Source organism: Hyperoodon ampullatus, assembly GCF_949752795.1.
Source record: "Hyperoodon ampullatus genome assembly, chromosome: 19".
Lineage (NCBI taxonomy): Eukaryota > Metazoa > Chordata > Mammalia > Artiodactyla > Ziphiidae > Hyperoodon > Hyperoodon ampullatus.
Window position 1 is genome coordinate 24,995,138 of NC_136932.1, and position 26,771 is coordinate 25,021,908.

At 39.7% G+C, this 26,771-nt stretch overlaps 1 protein-coding gene across 1 annotated transcript in view; it reads right to left on the reverse strand.

The window, feature by feature from the left end:
- CEP112 (centrosomal protein 112) overlaps positions 1-26,771 on the reverse strand; it is a gene marked incomplete at its 3' end in the record, with an annotated part of 254,693 nt that overhangs the window by 56,686 nt on the left and 171,236 nt on the right. The window contains exons 19-20 of the mRNA XM_079725522.1: positions 15,232-15,339; positions 483-665 (exon numbers count right to left, since the gene is read on the reverse strand). Coding sequence (XP_079581648.1) covers positions 483-665; positions 15,232-15,339 — 291 coding nt within the window. The remainder of the gene's footprint in view (positions 1-482; positions 666-15,231; positions 15,340-26,771) is intronic.

Genomic DNA, 26,771 nt, shown 5'->3' on the forward strand with positions numbered 1-26,771 from the left:
CTTCTCTTTATCAGTTATCATTTCAGTAACCTAATCAAATATAGACTCCAAAGAAAAAAAGCAACACTAGGAAGGAAAAGCAAATATTAAAACAGCTGCTTGATTACCTACAGAGATTAAAACAAAAAGCAAGGAGTGAGGCTGATATATTTCCTAGGGATTTGCTAAGGCTGAGGGGAGGGGTAAGGGGCAGATACCTTAAAAAAAAATCCATCATGAAAGGAACTGAGACAAGATTATAAAAAAGGGGCCAAGTTATAGCGCGCCATGGGATTTTTAATCTGGCTACCTGTGGTTTCTGTAGTTAAAGCTTCATTCATCCCCCAAAAGAGGGGGTGGGGAGAAAACAAAAAAATCACATTTATTTGTCAGTTTTGCAAATGATCAAACAGCGTGCATCAACAAGAATAATAAGAAAACATGAAACGCTGATGACTTTTTAAAAATAGATCCCCGTTTTATCAAATATTATTGATAATTACCTGTGAATCTCGCTTCTTGAACTCTTGGATTTGATTTTCGTGCTCCATATTGGCAGCGTGAAGCTGTTTCTCCAGGTCTCCAATTTCCCGTTCATGGTCTCGGACTAGGCTATCCTTCTCTGCGTTATGCTGCTGTAATAGGTGCGTCTTCTCCTGTTCATGCTCCAGCTTCAGCTCTACTATCTGATTGGACAATGAGGACAGTTCATCAACAGAACATCCTTGTCGTCATGACAACTCATGGCCAGCTTAATTTTTCTCTAATTTGCCCAAGTTGAAAATTTTATTTTTTGCGTCATTATTACCTCACCCTTAAAATACTCTCATTTTGGGGGGGGGTGGATTTTATCTAAACCTCCTAATATTCAAGACAGTTGGGCATATTCAGTAAATCCTTCTGCAATCTGTTGACACAAATGCCTGAAACATTGAAAAAAATTATGTCGAATGCTAGGTATTTCCTCCCCAAGAATTTGGGTATTACTGACCAGCAATGGTTATAAATGGTTAATAGTCAGTACGCTTTGCTTTTTGCTGAAATATATACAACGTAAAAAGCAGCAATTAAATCGGTCAGTTTTCTTTATGGTTTTCAAATAAAAGATCGAAGCTAAATACGCATCTGGATTATTGTATATACAGTTGTCTTTCTAAAAATAAAATGATAAATTTCAAAGCTCTATTATCTCGTTGTCAGCTACGGTATACCAACATAAACAGATGTTATGTGTTCCAGAGGGGCACCTGCTGTGCTGCAGGCTTGCGCCATGATTTCATAAAAAGCATTCTATTCTCAGGATCCTTTCCCAGTCCACTCCACACTGGAGACTGTGACCTTGGCCAGTCTTAGCCTCTCCCTGCTAGACTGAATGGCAGCCCGAGACCGAGGGCCTGGTTGCCGCAGCTTTGATACTAATCCTCCCAGGCTGTGCACAATGGCACCCTACCTGGCCTGCACACTATAGCCGGCCAGGCTGTCTTTGAAGCAGGTGATGAATAGGGACTGCAGGAAGCCAGCTTCCCCAGTGAACTCCAGGCCACACAGCTGCTAAGAACAGTCACTTGGATTTTTCTTCAGTTTTGGTGGATTTCAGGGGAAAAACTGCTGTTATCTAGAATACGTTGTGTTATTTTCGGCGTGAGAATCCATCTTCAAAAAAGCTAACAGTAGGAGCCTGCTCCAAATCGATCTTGTTTCGTGCAATGAATCACCAGACTACCTTATCTTAAAGCTATAGCATTCATTTCTCCAGGCATGCATGCTGCACCACATTTCAGAAGTTATTTTCTCTGGAGATTTAAAATTCTCATCCTCTAATTACAAATTAAGAATCAGAACACAGATTAAAATTGCTTTTAAATGTAGGTTTCAAAATGTTTTCTTATTGTGATTTTTCTTTGAGGGTGGGAAAATCAACAATAAACTCCCGACCACTCATGAATTTACTATACTATTTAGAAGAAAGAAAAGTATACTAACTCTGGAATATACACACTTATCGGAACAAGATAGTACAGAAAATAATATGGAAAATTTTATTTTGCATCTGAGAACAAAGACACATTCTAGTGAATTTATGTCTGTTTAAAATTTAGGGATCTTTCTTGCATATTATTCTACTATAGGCAATATACAGAAAAAATGCATATAAATTTTCTCTTTATATAGCATGCCAAGTAGAAAAGTTTTCTATGATTATTTAAAATAACTGTGCGTGGTTTTCTCTGTGATTCACACAACTACAATGTTAATCCCAACGAAAAAGAGAATTTAAAATTTTATTGATATTACTGCATCATTTTCAGGCAGCCAAGTACATGAATTACTGAGTTAGGATATTTTTAGAACAGTCTTGGACACATTATTATTTCTACTCAGTGTTATACTATCAAGCATTATAATAATGAAATTATAAATTTTAGTAAAACATTTAAACATGTAGCACACTGAAAGGAAACAGAAAGAGGTAAAAAGTTCTACTGAGATGTGATTCTCAAAAGCCTCAAAAAAACTGGGAGAATGGTGTGATTTTAAATTGACAGAAAGCAAAATACTTTACAATACTCTAAGGAAAAGTAACCAATTGACCTATAATTAAGGCAGAAGAATTACAGAAGTTTTCCCCCAAGAAAAGACACAAGACCAGGACTGGCTGTGAGATCGTTAGTAACAGTGCTGCCTTGGTCTAGGCTCCAGAACCAACACCCTTCCATAGAAACTCTGAGTTATCTGAGGAGTTCTGACACTTGGACCAGTGACCCTGCTTTCTGTTCATTCATTTTAAAAAGTCAGGAACAAATGAAATAGAGATAATGGCATTTGAAGCCTAAAGATAGATGATCATAAGTTAAGCTATTAAAATAGTTTGCTGTTTTGTCAGGGTCTGTTGCTCAGTGATGCTGGTTAATGAACAAATCTCAAGGTTGCCAGAGCCTTTTCAAATGAAATCGCTCAGCCCTGTCTGCTCGATCCAACGCTGTTTGGCCAACTTCTAGAGGTTACAAGCCCTTTCTAGTCTTTGCCTAGGTTTCCTCACTGTCAGCAATTTCAGGCAGGGGTGTCCTCTCCAGATTAATGGTAGAGTCCAGGAGAAAAACCCTAATGTTCTGGGAACATCTTGATGATGATATTCATAACGATATTCAATGCCATCATCAAGGTGGATCTGTGTTAAAATACAACGTAGCCCCTTCCAGGTAGATAAATGTCCTTTACATGTGGGTGCTTCTCAACGGCAAACAGGAAGTAGCATATCCTCTTTACCTTGAGCTACTAGATACTTTTAGTTGACCACAATAATGTGCAATGGAGCTAGCGGTTACCAGGAGGTGGTATGTCATGGAGAGTGTGGAGGATGGGAAAGCAGACAGCATCCGCAAGGGTGAATGATGAAGTGGTCAGTGGGGTCTCTAAGTCAAGGTGATCCAGAGCCCATAATCTATGCTCCAGGGGGAAGAGGAAGCCCCATCACTAAGGAGTTCTTAAGTAAGGCTAGGTAAAGAGCTCCCTGTAATGCAGGAGGGAAGGTTTTAAGCTCCCTAATCCAAAATCATGGAGCTGTGGGCCAGGTAACTATGCTTGTAATGCCACTCGATGGTGTGAAAGCAGACTGGCATGTCTCCCAGGACAAAGGGGAGTGATTAGGCCTCACGTGCAAGTGCCTGGGAGCACCTGCCAGCCTTGGTGACGCTGGACTTGATAGCCTGCTGGTTGGGGCCTGCGTGAGAAAATGGCTTTATTGCCTAGAAGCTACTAGGTTGACTCACACGAAATTATCCAACAGGAGATGAATAAGGGCCCTGCCCCACCCACTATGCCATCCCAACACACTCTGACCTTGAGGTCCTGAGGTCCCTGAAGGCACAGCCCTCCTCCCTGACCGGATCCTGCCGCACATGTCGATGGCCTCCTCCCTCTGCCTGAAGCTCCACGCATGTGTCCTGGGGTAGGAGCACACCCAGGCCCTGAGACGACAAGATGCGGGTGCTAGACAGCCAAGTCCCTGAGGGCCTTGGAACACACACGCTAACTTCTCCTAACTGTTTTACAGCAGAGTTAGTGCTAGCAAATATGGCATGAACACGCTTCGATAATCTTATTTTTTGAAGTCATTACTTCTCCGTACACAGTATATAGAAGATCAACGCATCCCAGTAATACTCCTCAAGGTCAGAAATTCCAAAACCAGAGGAGTAAATTATAGACGTAATAGAATGCACCCAACACATAAAAAAGGAGGAACTGCAGTACAAAAATGTTAACTGAAATAACCTCAAATGTAACCAGATGACAAAATCTATATTCTGCAAGCCCCATCATTCTGGGTGGGAGGAAAACATACCTTAAAAATCAGAAACAACTAGAGTGATAGGAGAACTTAGTAAGAACATGACTGCAATGAAAGAAGAACTCAAAGACAAGAAGATAAAACAACAGAATTAACTAAGGATCAAATAACTGCATCACAAAATAAATTCTAAATTAGAAACGAGTTGAATAAACAGGGCTAAAAATGGAACCACTGATATAGACGAAAGACTGGAGATAATCACAGTAAAGGTCCATGAAGGACACAAAGAAAAGATAATATAGAGAGAAAGTGGAAAAAGAAAATCCGTGTGTGGGAAATTCCCTGGTGGTCCAGCAGTTAAGACTGCACTTCCAATGCAGGGGACATGGGTTCGACCCCTCATCGGGGAACTAAGACCCCACATGCCACGCAGTGCAGCCAAAAAAAAAAAGAAAGAAAGAAAATCCATGTGTACACAGGTACATTATCAGAAGACTTCCCTGAAATGAATGAAGTTAAATGCCTATATCAAAAAAGCAAACTGTATACCAAGAAAAACTGATTTAGACTGAGTAAAAGAATGGCTCGAGAATACTATAACTAAACTCAAACATGGAAAAATAGAACCTAAACCACTCTTGGAAAAAAAAATACTTGAGGACGAAATTTAAGCAACCAAGAGATGACTGACAAAGCTGTGTTAAGAGCAACCTTTGTGCCAAAAGGCAGTGGGTCAATGTGTGCAAGCTTCAGAGAAAGAAAGGAGGAGCAGAGACTTTCATGCCCAGCCAAACTATCCTTCAAAATAAGGGAACAAATGGTGACTCTCAAGTAGGCAGAAACACAGTGGATATGACAGCTACATGCCCTTCTGGGAAAAATGACTTGATGAAATCTCAGCAGTCAACAGATGAATCAAAATAAAGGACTCAGATATGAAAAAAAGTTCTGGTGGTGTACATATAATCGATTTAAACTTAAAAAGCTAACTATATGACTGTGAGAAGCATGGTTATGGAACAGAATATAAATGTTACAAAAATCAACAATGTATAAATAATACTACAACTGACAGAAGAAAGGTAGGGGTAGGTGGAAGGAAGTGGAAGCACGTTACTTTTATCTTTTCATAACAGGGAGTAAAAACTGAGCCATAAAATTCGAAAATGCCTCTAATCTCAAAGTATTTGTAATCTTTATTTCTTAACTTTCTAAGAAATCATTTCTTGTATGGTAAAGAAACAATTTTCTAAACTTCAGAAATTCCTTCAGTTTCCCCTGCTTTTTTCCTTTAACTGATTTCACATAAAATTAAATATTTTAGTAAAAGTGACAAATATAGCATGGTCCCATTTTTTTAAAACTGCTTTTGTCTCTATAGCTATCTATCCTTCTACTATCTCATAGAAATGTCTGGGATGATAACCATCTAAGATGAACAATAGTCATTTCTGGAAGATAAGATTTTGCTAGAGTTTTTGCTTCCTTCATCATATGCATTTACCATGTCAAATGGCTACAGCGCCCTTTGTGGGGAATATTAACTTGTCACGTTGCAAGAGTCTTTATCAAGAGACATGGTCTCCCTTCAAGCACATGGATTCTGGGTCTGTGAACTGTGAACTGAAATCTGGAAACTTGAACCATGATTTTCCATTGAAGTGGAGAACTGTCTAAAGTTCACTTGCCAGCTCACTACGCCATTTTATATGAGGGGCTTGAGCATCCGTGAATGTGTGTATCCAATTCCCTGTGGAGACCGAGGGACTCCTGCAGTCAGAAGAGAACGGCTTCATCTACTTTATCACCAAATTGACTTGTCACCTGCACAGTCTCTGCCCTCCTGACTTGAATGCCTGGCTGGCCTTGTGGCCCAGGGAATCCTTCCTTCTGTGTGCTGGACCGTCTGCACCCCTCTCACAGTGACCCCAGCGCTCTCTGCCTCATCAGCATTGTCTTCTCCACTGGATCATGCTCATCAACACGGATGTTTTCACTGTATCCTTCCCCTGACCCTACATAACCCTCCAGAGACCACCCCACTTCTCTGCTCCCCTTTCTTTCAAATTCCCTCCACGGGCTGCTCATACCCTGTTCTCTCCCTGCCCACGTCACTCGGGTTTTGTTCCCACATTCTACTGAAACTGGACTTGTTCAAGGTGGTAAAGACCTTCTTGCCAAACCCAGTGGTCAGCTGTCAGTCTCCATCTAACTTCCCGTCTCGGCGACACCTGAACAACAGGTTACTCATGTCCTCCTTCCTGAAACTCTGGCTGCACATGGCGTACGGGAAATCACACCTCCTTGGTTTTTCATTCTACCCACCAGCTGCTCCTTCTCAGGCATTTTTGCTATTTCCTCCATCTCGTCCCCATGTCTAGTTGTCACTGCGTCCCTGGGCTCAGTCCTGGCACTTTCTTTCTTTTCTCTCTTGCGTGTCAGTGTCTGTCACCACCATTCATCTGGTGGCTCAGCAGGGAAGCTGGAGTCATATCTGAGTCCCCTCTTTTCTTCACGCTCCATTTCCCTTTCGTCCACAAGTCCTGCCTGCAGAGCACAGCCCAAGGTTGAACCCCCACCCTGCACTGCCCCGCTCCGGTCCAGCCACGGTGACCTCTCATCAGCCTCTGACTATCAGACTCCAGTCGCCTCCTGACCACCCTCCCTGCGTCCTCTGCCCCCTCCTGTACAATCAGCGCTCCACAAAGCCGCGAGAGGAATCTTTCTAAACACAAACCAGATCTTGCTCAAATGCTCCGGTGGCTTCCCGCCACTCGCAGGACAAAATCCAAGCTCCCACCACAGTCGACAGGACTTGATAGGATCTGCCCCGCCCCTGCTCACTCCATTCCAGCCACATCCCTGCCCGTTCCCTCTGCCTGAAATCTCCTTTCCTCATCTCAGGTTCTGTAAGGTTTCCTCCTTCACTTCATTCAGGTTTTAATTCAAATATCACTTCTTTAGAGTCCTTCACTGATGACTTTCTCTAAAATAACGTCTTAGATGAAATGACACCTTCTGTAAAATAGCCCTTCACTCACAGACACCTTGTCCTGCTTGACCACAGCAGTGACCATGACCTTACGGAACAGTATATCCTAAGGCTGGGGGACTGTTGCCTCCTCCACCATAAGTACAGACTCTCCTGTGTTCACCCACATCCTAAGTGCCCAGAACAGTGTTTAGCACAGAGTAGTTGCTCAGTAAACATGAATTAAGTGATGAATGATTGCAAAGATGTGACTTGACCTTAGATTTTTAAGGTACCTGGAGAGTGGGATCATCGCTTAGCCATATCACTGTCTAGGAAACATTTTTTAAAATGAAGTATCCCTAAAACAAATCATCTATGCTTCATATTACAGTCACTGAAAAAAAACTATGTTCATCTTTGCCCTTTTCATTCCCACTCTAGGTAAAGGTGCATTTGTTTGAACCTTGATGAGAAAAGATTCAAGCCGAGAAAAAGAAAAAAAAAGAAAAAAGAAAAAGGAAGAAAAGGCCCTGCCTTCAGTACTTTTCACCAAGTATCACTGCACATTCTATGAACCCAGGCTCCCAAAACTTGGCCTGGACTACAGGCCCGGGCTCTGTAGCTTCATAGTCTGCATCTTTCATTCTGGACCCTAAGACACCAGGAACCTGGCTCTGCCTGCTGCCTGTAAGACCCATCTGTGCCCTGTAGCACGGCTGCATGCCCTGGATCAGGCAGTTATGGAAAGAAAGAATTTGAAAGACTTAGTGCATCATTGGATCAGGGATTGAATTTGTCTTGATCACCACCGAGGAGTCCAGTGACTGTAGTTGAAGCTCAAAAATGATTACAAACTGAAAAAGGAAAGCCAAGCAAAAAAGACTTTTAAAAAGAGCATGATAAGGTGAGCAAGAAGAATAAGGCAAAGAGAACAACAGAGGTGTACTAGATGCAGAAATTAATAAATCATGTGAAAATCCATTCTGAAGAAATTTTAGGGAGACTCACAGATTCACGGTCATCAACCTCAACCTCATCTGGGACCTCAATACCAAAAAGAAATTTTACCAAGCTGTTCTAGTCTGATCAGTCACACCATCACCAAAATAATTTCAAACAATCCCCACTTCCGTCAGCTCTCCTGTCCACGTAATTCCTTCAGTGTCAGCAAATGATCTTCCCTCTTGTTTCACGGAGAAAACCCTCAGGAATTAGAACGTCCTCATTTTCCCACTGCAAATCGACAGACTTCTGTGCCCTGTCCAGCCCTCCCCTTACAGCTGAGGCCTCGGCCTGTCTTCCCAGGCCGGCCACCACGCCTGCGCTGGGAGCGGGTACCCTGTCTCCTCTCTCTTGCTTTCTGCTATGTCCTTTCCCAGTGTAGACTGAATGGTCTAATTTAAAAGAGGTCCATGTCTTCAGGCTATATTACCTAAAAAATCTAGATAACTAAAAACTAAAATACTTACAGAGAAAAAACTTGCAATTGTATGCTATCTGCTTTTTAAATGTCTCAACTGCTCTTAAAATTTCTCAGTTGTTTATCTTGTATAATTTCTGACTTGTCTTTGCTAGTAAAATATTTTGTTTCAAATAATGGCAATGTGTAAGGATTTGGCCCTTCAGTGTTTTTTATCATCATCAACAATAAGTATTTATTCTTTCTGGAGAATTTGACCACTTGTTTATCTGTTGAACTACATTTCCCTTTAAAGGCTTTGTAGTGAAAAGAGAAGATATAAAATATAAGATTAAAGAATGATATGATGGGATTGCCAAAAAAAAAACTCCATAGTTCAGGAAATCCTAGCATGCCTGCTTTGTTGTTTGTTTCCAACTTGAATGAGGTTTGTGAAAAGACAATTAGAATTGTCTTTTTGTTCCAATGGGTTATACAGGAAAGAAACAGGAAATCTTGATGAAAGCTTGGGCTTTACAGGATATTTGTGTGAGTGTTTATCCCATGTGTTTGATGTTTTTCTCTCCACATCTGCACGCTTTATGCCTGCATTTTGGCTAAAATATTTTAAAATACCACTTTGCTTTTTTCACTTCATTACAGTTCCTGGCATGATGCTTTCTAAATGGGAGTGGCTCACAAATTGCACTGAATAAGGAAATTGAGGCCCAGAAGGCACAAGTCATTCATTTCCTCTGGATGTGAGTTCCCTCATTATAAAATGTGAGGATTGGACCGGATAAGTGCTTCTAAAACTTTTCCACCAAAGCACCCCTCACAGCAGTGAGAATGAATAATATCTCCCTGGGGGATCTGAGGGCATAGCCTGAAGCAGCCTCTGCAAACTGGAAGTTTCTTTGAAATGTCCTATTTTATCTTAAAAATTCATGAGAATTCTGCATTTTACAAAACAGGAAAAGTCTATGTTTGTTTTAATATGAATGTTACCTCAATAGTAAAACCACTTTGCTTTCCTACAAAGTAATCAAGTGAATCCAACACTCCAGGAAACAGGCATCAGGCCCCTGCACCCCAGCGCTCATGCGCTGCCCCAGGGGCCGCCTACCCTGGTTTGAGAAGGGCCTGGTGAACGGCATGTAAATCCCCTTCCAGGGTGAAACGCTATACCCGTAGCATTTAAGATTTGTAGATTCCTAAGCAAAGACAAGACAATAGAAAAGTTGTCACCCTTGCACTTGAGTGGCAGGTAGAAAAGGCAGGTATGGACAGATGTGTAAGTAAGTTAGAGACGCCTACGGCTGTCAAGAGGCACATGGGGCCAGGCGGGAGGCTGGGGGCGAATCAACGAAGGCGCAGGTCACAGAACGTCGGATCTGGGAGGGACATCCACCCACAGCGTTCAGGCAGTCACCTCAACACGCTCTTGTGGGCAACTTACTTTTTTACGAGACGAACCACTGCACATTTGAATAATTCTTTAGGAAAGAACCACCTCGAAATGACCCAAAATGTTCCACACCCAGAGGCTCAATTTCTGCCCCTTGGAGCCCCCTGGGGGTCCGTCAGAGTGAAGTTAAGAGCATGGCTCACGTTCGGGTCTGATCTCATCACCTATTAACTGTGCGGCACCTTCGGCCAGTGACTTAACTGGAGGTGCTCAGTTTCTACAACTGGAGATGGAATAATAAACAATGGCACTGCCTCGCATGATGACTGAGGACGGGAAGGGGCTGAAGTCACCTAAAGCAGGTCCAGGATCCATCGCCCCAGGGAGTTCTTCCTGTCTTGCTTGTCACCCCCCGCCTAGACAACCTTACATCTCCCCCACTGCATACTTTCTGCGTATGATTTTCTGAACCAAAGCATGGAATTTTATATTCAATCCCAATAAACTTAATCTTCTTAATTTCATCTGTTTAAAGCTTCAGAAAACTGATTTTCATATCCCACATGTTAACTACTCCTCTGAACTCTAAGGAAGCAGGAAACTAACCTCTTATATCATTACCCAGTGTGACACATAGAAATCTCACTTAGGGTGACAATCATCATTCAGAGATGGCCCTTTGAACTATCCCTTAACCCCATAAATGAACCAATGGCTAAACCATATTTCCTGTTCGGCCTTCAAGAAGGACTTTGTCAGACGGTTCAGTGAAGTCCAAATCTATCACATCTATTCCTCTTTCCTTATCTACCAGCCTGGCCAGTCTGCCCAAAGAAGGAAATAAGCTCAGTTTAATCGGCTTCCCTTTCAGTGAACTCGCTCGAGCTGGCTCATAGGGACCTGCTACCATATGCCTATCTTTTCTCATGATAAGCTTTCACAATAAAAACCTCAACAGTTTGGAGTGGTCGGGGCAATGCTGTTCCAGTTAATAGAATTTTCTGCTTAAAAAAAAAAAGGTTTTAAAAAGTTTGTATATTATCACATCAAAAAATATTCTCCTAAAACCTACTAGCTCATATTCCTTCTTTTATCTTTCCTTTACAAGTTACTGCCTGGGATCTTCACTCTCAGCATGGATTCTAGTGAACAGGCCTACAGACATAGGAAGAATAAAAGTAGGTGAAATCTGCACTGACCTCAGAGATCTTTGTGTGGTTTTTTAAAAATTCCTATTATATACTTGTAAAACATTTATATCATTTCTCTTTTTCATGAAATACAGAAAAATTGATGCAATAGTGTATGGTTTCTATTAGTAGTATGAATTCTTTAAAGAATTAATCAGGGCTTCCCTGGTGGTGCAGTGGTTGAGAGTCCGCCTGCCGATGCAGGGTACACGGGTTCGTGCCCCAGTCCGGGAGGATCCCACATGCCACGGAGCAGCTAGGCCCGTGAGCCATGGCCGCTGAGCCTGCGCGTCCGGAGCCTGTGCTCCGCAACGGGAGAGGCCACGACGGTGAGAGGCCCGTGTACCACAAAAAAAAAAAAAGAATTAATCAGTTTTCCTTTTTTTTTGCGGTACGCGGGCATCTCACTGTTGTGGCCTCTCCCGTTGCGGAGCACAGGCTCCAGACACGCAGGCTCAGCGGCCATGGCTCACGGGCCCAGCTGCTCCACGGCATGTGGGATCCTCCCGGACCGGGGCACGAACCCGTGTCCCCTGCCTCCGCAGGCGGACTCTCAACCACTGCGCCACCAGGGAAGCCCCAGTTTTCCTTATTAAGTATTTTTGATCAAGACTTAAAAGACAAAAATTTGGTACAGTTTTAAATCTATCACCCAGAGAAAAGCCTATGAAGCTTAACATTCCTTCAAACGAGTTTATATGAATTTACTTTTACACTAAAAAAGTGACTGTCACGTTAAAAAAACACTATCACAATGTGGAAAGTAGAGCATGTGAGAAAAGAATCAACCATGATTCCACCATCTGAAAAATAATTAACATCATTGTTCGAATATTTCTGTCCAATTTTCAAGGTTAAGGATAATTGGTCAGAAGAGGTAAACAAATTTTATGACTCTTGGTAGATACTGCCAATGTCCTTTGGGCTACATGAATTTATAACGCCACTAGCAATATATGAAAGTACCAGTTTTACTAAACTTTGGCCAGCTTTAGATGGTACATCACTATTCTAATTTGCATTTTTCTTAATACCAAGGCTGAAGATGTTTCTACATGGTCGTGTACTCAATTTATTTCATATATGTTTCTTTTCCTTTGCCAGGTCATTTATTGGAGCATTAATGATTTTGTTAAAATTTATGCTAATTATTTTTATTGGTTATACATTTATTAATTTGACAAAGGGAATCACTCTTTGTCTACGATATTTGTGGCAAATATTATTTCTTTAACTTAAAATAATTTATATTTAGTCAAATGTTCATTTTCCTCAGTAGTTTTACTTGTTACATCCAACTTTAAAAAGTCAGAGCTGTGCCAAAATGATCACAGAATAAATGCAAATCAGGCCCTGAAGTGACCTGGCCACACTTGGTTATAAATTTGTCATCCACATGGTTATCATCAAAATGAAAACAGAATTTTAAAAACACTCAGAGAACTCTCCAACCCCTTACACACACTCACCCTGCCATACAATAGCTTCTGATGAGCATAGGTGTCCTAGAAAGAGTTTAAAACTTGGTTTTCTTCTCTCCCCTCTTCCTTCATCAGTTTACATGGAGAAACTGACATTTTTCTTGTTTTTATTAGTGTGTCTATACAGCTTTTAATCCAAAAGTCGCCTCGGTTATACACTGTATCTTGTTAACAAGCCCTCGTTAAATATTATTTATATTTGATGAATTATTCCCTCAGTTTCCCTCTGACCCCCACCTCTTCCTACTTGTGGGCTCCACTTCTTATGTAAGTTTCTATGCCTAGTTTCTAAAGCTAGTCTCCCAAGCAACCTCCACTCCAGTACTAAAGGTCCGGAAAACGTCTTCCATGACTATTTAGAGAAAGTGTATGTCAGTGGAAATACATGTTTTTAAGTTGGTGTATGTCAGAATGACTTTCACTGCCATCATCAGTTAATCAGAAATTAGATACTTCATTCTCACACCATTGTTTAAAGAAGATTCTGAGAAAATAATTCTATTGCACTGGGTTTTGGAGTTAGAAAATCTGAAGTTACCCATACTTTTGGTATTTTTGAAATAATCTGCTAGTGCTCTTTCTTCTATGTCTTTTCTTATCTTTTAGGATTTTCATCTCTTATGTAATTTTATGTATATACAATTTTATGTGTAATTGCTTGAGTTGATTTTGTATTGCATTAATCCAAATTTATTACCCATTTAAAATACTACAGATATAATATAAATGTTCTATATTTATTCTATTCTATTGTTTCTTTACATTCATAACTTTTATATTTTAACTATGCAAGTAATGCATGACATATGCTCTTTGTGAAATTTTAAGTAAAAAAGTTTATTTAAAGCATACAGTGAAAATGTCAATTTATCATAATCTAACCTATTATTTCATGCCCATTCTATAGACATGTGTAATCTTCTAGAATTTTAAAGCTAAACTAACATATATACAGACACATATATTTTAATTTTACATAAATAGGATCATAATATAACAATTGTTCTGTGATGTGCTTTATTTCCCCCTTAACACTGTGTCTTAGAAATCTTTGTCTGTTGGTTCCTACAAATTTATATCAATCTTTTCAATAAGTACATAGCATTCCATAGTATAGATTTACAATAATTTCATCATTGGCTTTATTTATAACTTTTTTTAATTATTTCAAATAATCTTCCATGAGCATATATCATCTTGCACATGTGAAAATATTTCTATAGCAATTGCAGATGAAGGACCCACTTAATAAGGGATTAAAAATAAAATAATGAAATAAAAAGTTATTCAGGTTTCCAGAACAAAAAGGTTCAAATACTGTCTAGGAAACAATTTTAAATGAGTGACTAAGCTAATCAATATTTTTCTAGATGTTAAGGAAACAAGGCAAGCAAATTAGACAAACAAGTAAAAATTAATAGCTGCCTTGACTATCCCGAGTCTGCAGGGATATATTTTTAAAAAGATAAAAATAAAGCCTTTTTAATTAATAAACAAGAGGCAGGGTACTGAGCACAGAATTAAACTCCTTTTGCTGCCCCCGCGTCCTGGTCCCAGCCGGACCCTTCCCCTCGGTGCTCCGGCCAAACCAGCCCAAGTGTCGTTCGCTCCCCGAACAGCCCCCGCTGGCTGCCACCTCAGCATCGTTGAACCTGCCATCCCTCCAGCCTGGACCCCTCTTCCTCCAGAGCCTTCTCGCGGCCCCTCCCGTCGCCAGGACTCTCGGCACCAGGCCCCTGCCCACCTGTCCGTGCCGGTCAGGCCCTTCCACCCGCCGCCCGGCAAAGTCTATGCACACTCCCTCTTTTCTTCTTCCCAACTCACTCTTTGAAATTATCTCATTTTTAACTGATGGACTGGCTGCCCACCAAAATCCAAGCTCTGTGAGGAAAGAACCCTGTCGGCCCTGCTTACCGCTCTGCCCGGGGTTGGTGACGGCACCTGGGCCACAGTAGGTGCCCCAAACTATTTCCTAAATAAATAAGTCAAACTTGTGCTCTGACAGGAGGAGAACTCAAGAACCACAATAAATGTTTCAATTAAACGTTCAGTTTAGTCAACTGTCAGAACAGACTTCAGCAGAGAGTTAAAGTTCTCTGTTTCTAGATTCTAGTGAAACAACCATTATTTTAAATATTTCAAATATATTGGTAATAATGTTCTTATAAGTATTTTCGTTGTGCAGAGATTTTGTGACATAAAGAGATATTTAACACTACGAAACGTAAGGTAGATAGATAGTGGGAAGCAGCCGCAGAACACAGGGAGATCAGCTCGGTGCTTTGTGACCGCCTGGAGGGGTGGGATGGGGAGGGTGGGAGGGAGGGAGATGCATGAGGGAAGGGATGTGGGAACAGATATATATGTATGACTGATTCACTTTGTTATAAAGCAGAAACTAATTAAAAAAATAAAAATAAAAAAAATTAAAAAAAAAAGAGATATTTAGAAGAGAGAGTATGTGCACGTGAGAGAATCAAAGGCAGCCGCCAGAGGAAGGACCAACCTGCTGCTCGTATCTTTGCTTGACATCCTCCAACTGCCACAGAAACTCCTTTGACTGTTTCTCACGAAGAGACTTGGATCTAGTTAGATCGGCTTCCACTTTTCCCATCTATAAAATTTAAAAATCAAATATTAAATTTTTAAATGACAAATTGTATTCCATATTTTTGTCACTTGTCCATCATTAAAATGACAGATTTTCAACACCTCACCAATCAAAATGCTGAATTTAAAGATGATAAAATAATGAAGGATATGTCCATTTATTTTGACAGGTTTTAATAGTTTTAAGTCAGGGAAATTATAATTGGTATACAATTGACTAAACTCTAAAGCTACAATGACACTGTGATGGAAATATAATTTTGAACATCCAAATACTTATTCAGCAAGATTTTATTAAGGCCTTGTTATGTGCTGAACAGGAGAAAATATTTGCAAACCATCTCTCTGAAAAGGGACGACTTGCATCTAGAATATGTAAAGAACTCTTACAACTCAATAATAAGCAGGCAATTAAACCTGATTTTATATTGGGCAAAGGAACTCGAAAGTCTCCAAAGAAGATACACAAATGGCCACAAGCATATGAAAAGATGCTCAACATCACAGTCAGCAGGCAATTTCAAATTAAAACAGCGACATACCACTCCACACCCACTAGGATGGCTATAATCAAGAATACAGATAATAACAAGTGTTGCTGAAGATGTGGAGAAATGAGAACCCTCGTACACTGCTGGTGGGAATGTAAAGTGAGGGAGCCACTTTGGAAGACAGTCTGACAGCTCCTCAAGAGATTAAACTTAGAGATGAACCACATGAACCCATATGAATTCCATACGATCCAGGAATTCCGCTCCAAGGTGAGAAATGAAAACATACATCGATACTAAAAAAACCTATATACAAATATTCATAGCAGCATTATTCATAATTGCCAAAAAGAGGAAACAACCCAAATGTCCATCAACTGATGAATAAACAAGATGTGGCCTATTCATACAATGAAATATTATTCAGCCATAAAAAGGGATGAAGTACTAATACACGTTTCAACATGGATGAACCTTGAACACAGTACTCAAAGTGAAAGAGGCAGTCAGAAAAGACCATGTACTGTGTTATCCCATTTCTATTAAATTTTCAGAAGAGTCAAATCCATAGAAGCAGAAAGTAGACTAGGGATTGCCTAGGGTGAAAGGGGTTTGGGAGGGTATGGGGTTTCTTGTGGGGTGATGGAAACCTTCTAAAATTGATCGTGATGATGGTTGCACGATTCTGTGAATATATTTAAAAAACACTGAATTTTACACTTACAATGAGTGAACTGTTGGTATGTGAATTATACCTCAATAAAGCTGTTACTTAAAAAAAAAGTCAAAGTCAAAGAGTGGACCACAGTCTATGATCCAATCCCAGTACCTCTCTCGGCTCATCTCTAGGGCTCTGGACCTCCCACATCACCACCATACGCCAGCCCACTGGCCTCCTTGCTAGGCCTAAAACGTGCCAGCAAAGCTCTCATCTTGGAGTCTAGAAGCCCCCCACCAACATTCATGTAGCTTGTTTTTCAAAGCCTTCAAGTTCTGCTTAAATGTTACCTTTGTACTGAGGCTTCCCTGACCACCCTATTTTAATCTGCAGCCCTCCCAGCCGCCCTTTCCTTGCTTTAATGATTTTTTTAACCACAGGAGATAGCATCTTTAGGTATACTATATAATTTACTTATTCATTAGGGTTGTTTGCAATGTCTGTCTCCCCCGGGGGGATGTAACTCTACGTTCACTCATGTATCCCAACCATTCAGCACACTGCTTGGTGCATATGGGGACTCAATAAATACTAATCAAATGAAAACAAACAAACAAAACCCCCAAAAAGACACAGTGCACCAAACTTGGTTTGAAATTTGCTGAATGAACAATTTTCAAAAAAAAAAAAGACAATTTTCAACATTTAATAGGGCCAAATTCTTTATAACACATATAAAATAAATAAAATAGTGTTGAATCTAATGTTTTCTATCACTTAGAAAATGAGATAGACAATATATTATTTTCCTTGCTCTTTTACATGTGACAGGAAAGAGAAGTCCTTACGCAATGAGAAAGCTATTCAGCTAGGTGACATGAAAATGGCACCTTTCCTTCAAAGTGGTGTAAGATTTAATTTGTCTTTCTACCCCAGTTTAATTTTTTTTTTTTTTTTTTTTTTTTTTTTTTTTTTGCTGTACGCGGGCCTCTCACTGTTGTGGCCTCCCCCATTGCGGAGCACAGGCTCCAGACGCACAGGCCCAGCGGCCATGGCTCACGGGCCCAGCCTCTCCGCGGCATGTGGGATCTTCCCAGACCGGGGCACGAACCCGTATCCCCTGCATCGGCAGGCGGACTCTCAACCACTGCGCCACCAGGGAAGCCCCCCCAGTTTAATTTTGAAAGATAGTTTTTCTGAAGCACCTGTCAGTTCACGTGACAACCATTCTGTCACTGGCTACTTTGTATCACTTCTTGCTCTGCTTTGCTGATATGCTGAGATATTTCTTCTTTTCAACTTGCACACCATGTCCTCTTTCAGGCTACCTTTTGGTAGGTGCTAAGATTAGATAAAACATGAGGAAATAAACCATGAAAAGGCTCCCTTCAGTTTTTCATGTTAGATTTTTTGGGGAAAATAACCATTCAAATACACTTATTCAGACACAGTTAAACTTTAAGGTTTGAGGAGCAGAGCTGTTCAGTGAGAAGCAGCCAGTTTCACTGGATGAGAACAAAAGGCATGTTCCTGCCCGGGAATTTGCTATTTAACACCAACCTTTCCATTTCTGGTTCTTACACGGAAGTCTGGAGTTCGAGATTATGGCATGATATTTAGTACCTAAGTATCTCTTTGTAAATGCCGAAGACTGCAACCTTGATAATACTAAGTCATCAGCTTCCAAATTCAGTGATCAGAGTTCTAAGATGACCGACCCATAGGCCATCAGTCTTGTGGTCAAATCTGCTAAGGAATTTCTAAAGGAAGCACAGTCGAGCCCGCGTTGTTTTCTTCCGTTTCTACCTCAAGACATGGATTTCAAGGCTCTCTCTCCTTCAGTGCTTTTCACATTAGACCTCCACCCGAAGGCCCCTTAATTTGTCCTCGGCAAGCTCTGCCCCTACACACGCTGATTCCCTTGGCTATTCTGGATTCGCCTTCGCTCCCCACACTATCTGAAAACCCCTCTGTATTTTTCCTCATCCAAAAATCCATCTTCAAGGTTGACTCAAGCCTCTTCTCCTCTCTGTGGTGTTCTCTGATCCACCAACTGGCATCAACATCTCCCTTCTCTCTGTGCTCTAGGACCTAACATCTTCATTTTCCTGGCACACTGTATGTTTCTCTAGAGTATGGGAGTGTTTCAAATGTGTGAGCTTTGTTTATTCATCTAGATCGTGAGCTCCCAAATAAAAGAAACTACAACTTACAATTCTTTTGTATCTTAATTATTAACTAATTGCCATAGTATGCAGAATAAACATGTATTAAATTCTTAAGGATGAATGGAGGGTAGGCAAAAGCAAAAGAGAAAGAAAACAAGAGAAGGTAAATCAAGGAGGGAAGACCTGGTTTCTTCAGTTCTTTTCAGACAGATCTTCATATGAAATCGATTTTTGGTTCTTATTCTACTTCAGCACAGATTGAATATTAAAAATAAATAATAATTATTAAAATATTTTTAATGTAATTAAGAGCTTTGTGTATTCAACATTCATAAAAAGTAGGATATTTTCCTTCAAAAAACTGAATTATCTTCTATAATCAAAATAGAAAACAATTTAAAGCACATGAAAGACCTTTTTTACCTAAACATTAAGAAAAATTCAAAGTAAATAACAACTGCTATAAGAAAAGGTTATCTTATACTGACCGAAAATGCAAGACCCCACTCCATTCTCCTTCCACAATTTAACCAAAAAAATATAAAAACAAGTCTTGTAAAATACTTGAAGTCTGTGTAGGAATGCAGCGTTCTCAGTTGCCGTAGATACAAAAGATTCTGACTCATCACACATCATTCCATATTCCATTTAACTTCAAGGGTAAGGAAAAAAAAAAAAAACAACCCATTCCTTCAGTGTGTAACTCTGGCTTCCAAAAAATCCAAGAGTGGAACTTGATGATCAACTTAGGAGCAGAAAAGGGCTTGGGGTGTATTTCTGTGAATGTCTAATGTTTACAGGTAATAGAGAGAGGTAAACAAGGGTGTTGGCTTTTCCTTAGATGGTGCCTCAAGCATTACTTGAGCTACATGTAAGAAAACACCTAAGTATCCAGAGCTTAAGCAACATAGGCCCTTTATGTTTTCCTTGGGTAACAAAACATTCAGAAATAGGCTGCGACATCAGCAGTTCAAAGATGTCAGGGTGAAGGTCTCTGTGATTCAACTTCCAGAATGGTTGCAGGATGGCTTCTGCAGCTCTGAACACATGGGAGAGGAAGAGCAAAGGGTGACAGGACAAGGGCACAGGGTCCATATTCGCTGAGTGGAAACCCTTTTAAGGGGCTTTCTTGCAAGTTCCTGTCAAAAGCAAATTAATTATGCTGTTTGCATCACATTCACTAGAACTACATTAAAAGCCAAACTCCACCTGCAAGGTAAGAGATTGCAGTTTTAAAACTGTGTCTAATGTTGCCCTAAATAAACTCAGGGCTGTACTGTATTACTAAGAAAGTGGGAGTGGGCACTGGGCCAAGATCTGGCAGACTCTGTCAAATGTGGTCACAATAAGTTATTGTTCTTTCTGTAGTAAAGTACTCTTGTGTTATGTTCTGAGTTATTTGACAGTATAATTCATATGAGACAATTATACAATTCTATAGAGATATACAATTCAAAGTGTATTCTGCTGTATTTAATACATATTTAGCTAAACTATAAGAAATTGTCCTTCAAATATTTTCATATAGAGAGAGATAGACATAAATGGCAAAAAGACAGATAAATAATTATTTCTGTGCTTGGCTAAAGCCTCAGTAGAAACTAATATCTTTAACAGAGAAAATTCATTAACACATGTGTGGTGCCTATCCTTTTCTTATTGATTAGTAGGAGTTCTTTATCAATTCTGGATATGAATTTTCTTGTTCAATATCTGAACTGCAAATATCTTTTCCCACTCTGAGTTTGCTCTTATATTATCTACTGGTCTCTTTTGATTAACAGAAGATTTTAATTTTAATGAATTTAAATTTAACAACATTTTGTTTATCACTTTTTGTTTCCTATTCAGAAAATCTTCACCGAGCTCCTACATTTTCTTCTGAAAGTTTTATTGTTTTACCTATCACTTGTGTATCTACAATCCTGGAATTCATTTTGTGATGGGATATAATAAGGGCAGGATTCTTTTTCCATGTGGCTATCCAGCTGACACAGCAGCATTTACTGAAATGATCCTTCTTTCCCTGCTGTACTGCAGTACTTCCTTTGACATGAATCAGATTGACCATATATGTGTGAGTCCACTTTTTGGTCTCTTTCCTGTAAAACACTAGTCATCCTTGTGCCAAAACCACACTGTATTAATTACTATAGCTTAATATTAGTCTCAATATCTGGTGGTATAAGGTTGCCATAGCTATTCTGAGCCCTCTGTATTTTCATATCCATTTTAGAATCAGCTCGCCAGTTTCCCTCACTCCTCCCCGCAAAAAGCACTGCAACTTTTTTTTTTTTTTGCAGTACGCGGGCCTCTCACTGTTGTGGCCTCTCCCGTTGCAGAGCACAGGCTCCGGACGCGCAGGCTCAGCGGCCATGGCTCACAGGCCCAGCCGCTCCGCGGCATGTGGGACCTTCCTGGACCGGGGCACGAACCTGTGTCCCCTGCATCGGCAGGCGGACTCTCAACCACTGCGCCACCAGGGAAGCCCACACTGCAACATTTTGATTTTTAGAATTGTGTTGATTCTATAGATTAATTTGGGGAGAACTGACATTTTTATAACATTGAGTCTTTGAATCCATACACGTGATATATCCCCCAACTTGTTCAGGTCTTCTTTGGTTCCTCTCAGTAATGTTTCCTAGTCTTCAAAACAGGGGACTTGCATTTCTTTTGTTGTATTTATTCTTAGGTAAGAGAAGCATTCTGGTACCATGATATCTTTTTCAAAGTTTATTTTCTATTTGTTGGTTGCTAATAAATAGAAATAAAATTGAATTGTATATCTGACCTTATATTTAGAAGCCTTGCTAAATTCACTCCCAATTACATTTTAACAGGAAACATTTGAGAAATTCATTGTTACACAAAGATGCTACAATTGCAGATCAGCGCATAATCTACTGGGCTACCTTAGATGTGCCTCCTCTGAGTTCTCCGAACGACCTAGTAATTCCACTAGTTACGCCGCCAATTACAATCACACAGCTACGCATCAGTCTATTGCACAGGCCACAAACATGGCTTAATAGTCTCTGAATTCCCAGAATCTATATCTATGGCTGATATAGAGCAAGTATTCATAAATTTTTTATAAATGAATGAAAGAAGAAATCAGGTCTGTTAAATCCTTGGCCAATAAGTCAATAAAACAGTTTGAAATATTAAAAAATAATAATGCTACTCTTTTCACAATTAATAACCCTTCATATCAGCCAATTATAAAAAGAATGACGTATTTCCTGGTCCAATGTTCTCAGTAGATTTTTTGGGGCTTATTTTTCTTCTGCAAAAGAGATTTGACGAATATTATTAGGAAAAGTTTCACTTACTACTCTACTAAGCATTTAAGGATGAGAGTTAAAGATTCTTTTAATTATTTGTTTGATTTTTTGCTTAATTTTGTTTTTCAAAGCCAAATATTTATACATAGTCTTTGGATGTTGTCATTTGGAATTGATTAATTAGCACAATAAGCTCTATTGAAATATTTAAATAGAGTTCTAGAATTTTACCTCTGCTACCTAATCTCATTTAAAGACAAAATTTCAAATGTTAAAAGGGTAGACAGATTTCTCCATTATCATCAAAAAGTAACTCAAAGAGGGGACTTCCCTGGTGGTCCAGCGGTAAAGAATCCACCTTCCAATGCAGGGACGTGGGTTCGATCCCTGGTAGGGGAACTAAGGTCCCACATGCCGTGGGGCAACTAAGCCCATGCACCACACCTACTGAGTCCGCACACCTCTACTAGAGAGCCCGCATGCTGCAAACTACAGAGCCCAAGTGCTCTGGATCCCACACGCCACAACTAGAGAAGCCCGGGCACCACAAAGTAAGAGCCTGCATGCCGCAACTAAGACACGACACAGCCAAAAATAAATAAATAAATAATTAATTATTTTTAAAAACTGAGAGAAAATACTTCTATTTATATTGGATCTTTACCTTAAAACTGGTCTAAAAAAGACTCATTTAACATTACATGAGCCTGGGCTTCCCTGGTGGTGCAGTGGTTAAAAATCTGCCCGCCAGTGCAGGGGACATGGGTTCAATCCCTGACCCGGGAAGATCCCACATGCTGCAGAGCAACTAAGCCCGTGCACCACAACTACTGAGCCTGAGCTCTAGAGCCCACGAGCCACAACTACTGAAGCCCACTTGCCTAGAGCCTGTGCTCCATAACACGAGAAGCCACGACAATGAGAAGCCCGAGCACCACAGCGAAGAGTAGCCCCCGCTCACAGCAACTAGAGAAAGGCCATGCGCAGCAACGAAGACCCAACACAGCCAAAACTAAAATATAAAACAAATAAATAAATTTTAAAAAAATTACATGGGCCAGCATGACCCTTAAAGGACAAGAGGACGAAGGTACAAGTCACGATGAGTGGTCTGTATGATGGGTCTTTCTCTCTCTAAGTCTGTTTGTTATCCATCTACATTTATAGAGGCACAAATATATTCAGATGGCATTCTTCCTTCCTTGTACCTTGAGAATTTTTTCATTAATTCAACAGCAGTAATGAGATGATGAGCTAAACTTATAATCCCTAAGAATGTAAGAAACTGCTAATCAGTTTCAAATGTACTAGCAACCAGAAGCAACCTCACTAGTCAACAGCAGTGTTTCTTTTTTTTTTTTTTTTTCGGTACGCGGGCCTCTCACTGCTGTGGCCTCTCCCGTTGCGGAGCACAGGCTCCGGACGCGCAGGCTCAGCGGCCATGGCTCACGGGCCCAGCCGCTCCGCGGCATGTGGGATCTTCCCAGACCGGGGCACGAACCCGTGTCCCCTGCATCGGCAGGCGGACTCGCAACCACTGCGCCACCAGGGAAGCCCAACAGCAGTGTTTCTGAATTTTGTTTTCAAGGCAAACCACTGGGTTTTCCAAGTATAAAGCTAATATCATGTAGCTGACGGCTGCTAAGAAAAAGGAACAGAATTTAAAGCCAGATATTAGCAGCAAATACCAGTTAATGAGGATGAATTTTCAAGAGGAGAAAAATTAAATAGAAAAGTCAAGTGGTTAGTGGAAGCCCCAGGAGGAAGTAGTTATCTGACATTCATTCAGTCGGTTTTCAAGATGAAAAAGTTTCACTTTATAATTGCTGCCAATACTTCAAAAAACATAGCTGTCTTTTTCAGTCATTTATTTGTTTCACAGAGAATAGGTAAATATAGAACACTATTTCTTTAAAAAATACAACTATATACATATATACAGAAATAATCTAACAGAGTAATACACTTTTGCAATTAAAATATGTATATTTTACACAACTAATTGCTGACAGCTAACACATATAATGGATTTCACCATTGGAGTAAAAATTAGGTTATTTAAGCAATCTTAAATGAGATAAAAAGTTCTTCAAAGTGAAAGAAACAGTGTGAAGCAATTTTTTTTTAAAGTTTAAGTCTGTTTCATTTTCTCTCATGGGCCTCATTTTTCAAACAGCAATTCACTTTCAAAAACAAACTCAAAGCTTTTATTTTTTAATTCAAATTCCTGTTGTCTTCTATCTGCAGCTGTTTCCAAATGGAAAAAGATGCCCTAAGCTCTGCTGGCTTTTACACAAAAGATTTCAGTGAGAAGAGAAAAGAGCAGTTCAAAACAACAATAAAAAAGGAAAATATGGACTATGGAAAAATCTGAAAACATTATGATTCTCCAAGTACTAAATCTGCTGATTGATTTTCTTTTAGAATTTGAGCTATATCAGATCCACACTTTTTAATCAACTGACAATCTGGAATAGAAGATATCTAATTTATCATGTTTTGACATACACATTTTATTTAATGTCTGTTCAAATTTGCCATGTGAGAATTATTCAATTTGCAAATGAGCCTGGCTATAAGAATTCCATTATAAATGGGGTTCCTTATTATTATACTCACACCACAGGTACTTTATTTTAGAAACTCAACTTCACTTGGCAAAACTATTTATGACTGAAACCACAGAAGAACTTTTCTCCAACAGAAAGCAATCAAAACATTTCCTGCTTCTCAGTTGCCATCACTATCAGTTTTCACTGAGTCTGAATCTAGCACCACTGGACAGATCAGTGAGGACTGCTGACAAAGAGAGGACACAGGTGTGGGCTATGTTGGGGGTGAAGGGGACCCTAGAGGCGTGCACCAAAGAGGGTCCTCCATCGGATCATCTAACCAGTCCACAGTGATGTGACACCTCCATGGTAGGAACACATGGACTCTTTTAAGGTCAAGAAATGGGAGAGTCAAATGGGTGGGCAGAGCTGGTGAAGGAAGACAGACAATGACGCTGCACAGAGCAGAGCAGTCAGACGTAAGGGTGGACCGACTGGAAGGGTGGTTCCAGGATCAACTGCACAGATACTGTCTCTCGTCCCTGGCTTGCCTCATTTTACGGCAGTCTCACTTTGCGGCTGGGTAGGGTTCTTAATTTAATGGTTCTCAAGATCACATTCTCTCCAGGGCTTTCCGTTCTGCCACACAACTCTGAGACTTCATTTTTTATCTTTCAAAAAAAGATTATCAGCTTTTACATTCTTTCTAACTTTTTTGACGTATAGTTTCTAATTTTTTACCATTAATAAATAACATCACAATAAACATCCTTGAACAGACATCTTGCAAACCTTGGAGTCCTGAAAAATAAAGTCCTAGAAGTAGAACAGGTAAATCATAAGCACAATGTTAAACCAATCCTCCAGAAAGGTTACATATCTTTACTCTTCCTCCTGAAATGTGTGTCACTGCCCGTGTCCACAGACCTTCATGGATTTCTACCTATGTGTTAGTTGGGAAATAGCTCAGTGCTATTTTAACTTACTTTTAACAAATTTACTAGTGAAAATAAACATTTCTTATTGTCAATTTTTACCCCAAAAATGTATTGCGATTTTTTATAGTAATTCCACTGAATTTATACATCAATTTGTGGAGAACTTTCATCTTGACAATACTGAGTTTTACAACCTATGAACACAGAATGCTCTCTTTAGATCATTTAAAATTTCTCTCGGCAATCTTTTAAAGTTTTCAATGCTTAAGTCTTCACGTTGTTTCATTAGTTTTCTTGTAAATATTTTATTATTTTGGATGCTTTTGTAAATTGAATTGTTTTCTTAATTTCATTTTCAGGTATTTCATTACTAGTATATTGAAGCATGACTGAATTTTGTATGCTGATCTCGTACCCTGCAAACTTGTTTAAATCATTTATTAGTTCTAGTATTTCTTTTATGGATTTTGACCATACAGAATCATGTCATCTAAACACATTGGTAGTTCTTCCCTTCCAATCTGTATGTCTTCTGGGGTTTTTTTTTGTTTGTTTGGGGTGTTTCTTGGGGGTTTTTTTTGGTCCTGTTAGAGACTGGCTAGAGTCTCCAATACAATGTTAAATAGAAGTCACAAAAGCAGACATCTTTTCCCTGTTCTTAGGAGGAAGAGCATTAAGTCTTTCAACATTAAGCATATTTGCTTAGGGTTCTCATAGATGTACCTTATTAGGGTGAGTACATTTGCTTCTAGTCCTAACTTGCCAAGAATTTTTTTTAAATCATAAATGATGTTGAACTTTTTCAAATGCTTTTTCTGCCTTTGTTGGGACGATCGTGTGGTTTTGTCTTTTATTCTATTAATATGCTGTATGATATTAATTGATTTTTGAATGCTAAAAGAACCTTGGATTCCTGGGATAAATCCTACTTGGTCCTGGTGAATAATCATTTTTATAAGTTTCCAGATTCAGTTTACTAAAATACCATTAAGGGTTTTTCTGTCTAGAGTGATGACAGATACTACTCTAGTTTTGCAGCATCTTTGGCTTTGAAATTAGAGTCCTACTGGCCTTAGAGAATGAACTGATTAAGTGTGCCTTCCTCCTCAATTTTCTGAAAGAGTTTTCAAAGAACTGAAGTGTTTTTTTTCTTTAATATTTGATGGAATTCACCAGTGGAGCGATCTGGTCCTGGGCTTTTCCTTGTGAAAAGATTTCTAATTGCTAATTGAATATCATTATCTATTATAAGACAATTTGGACTTCCTATCTCTTCTTGGTTTTCTCTATTTTAATGTTTTCTTTGCTTTCTGCATGTATATAAAATTATCTATTATTTCCT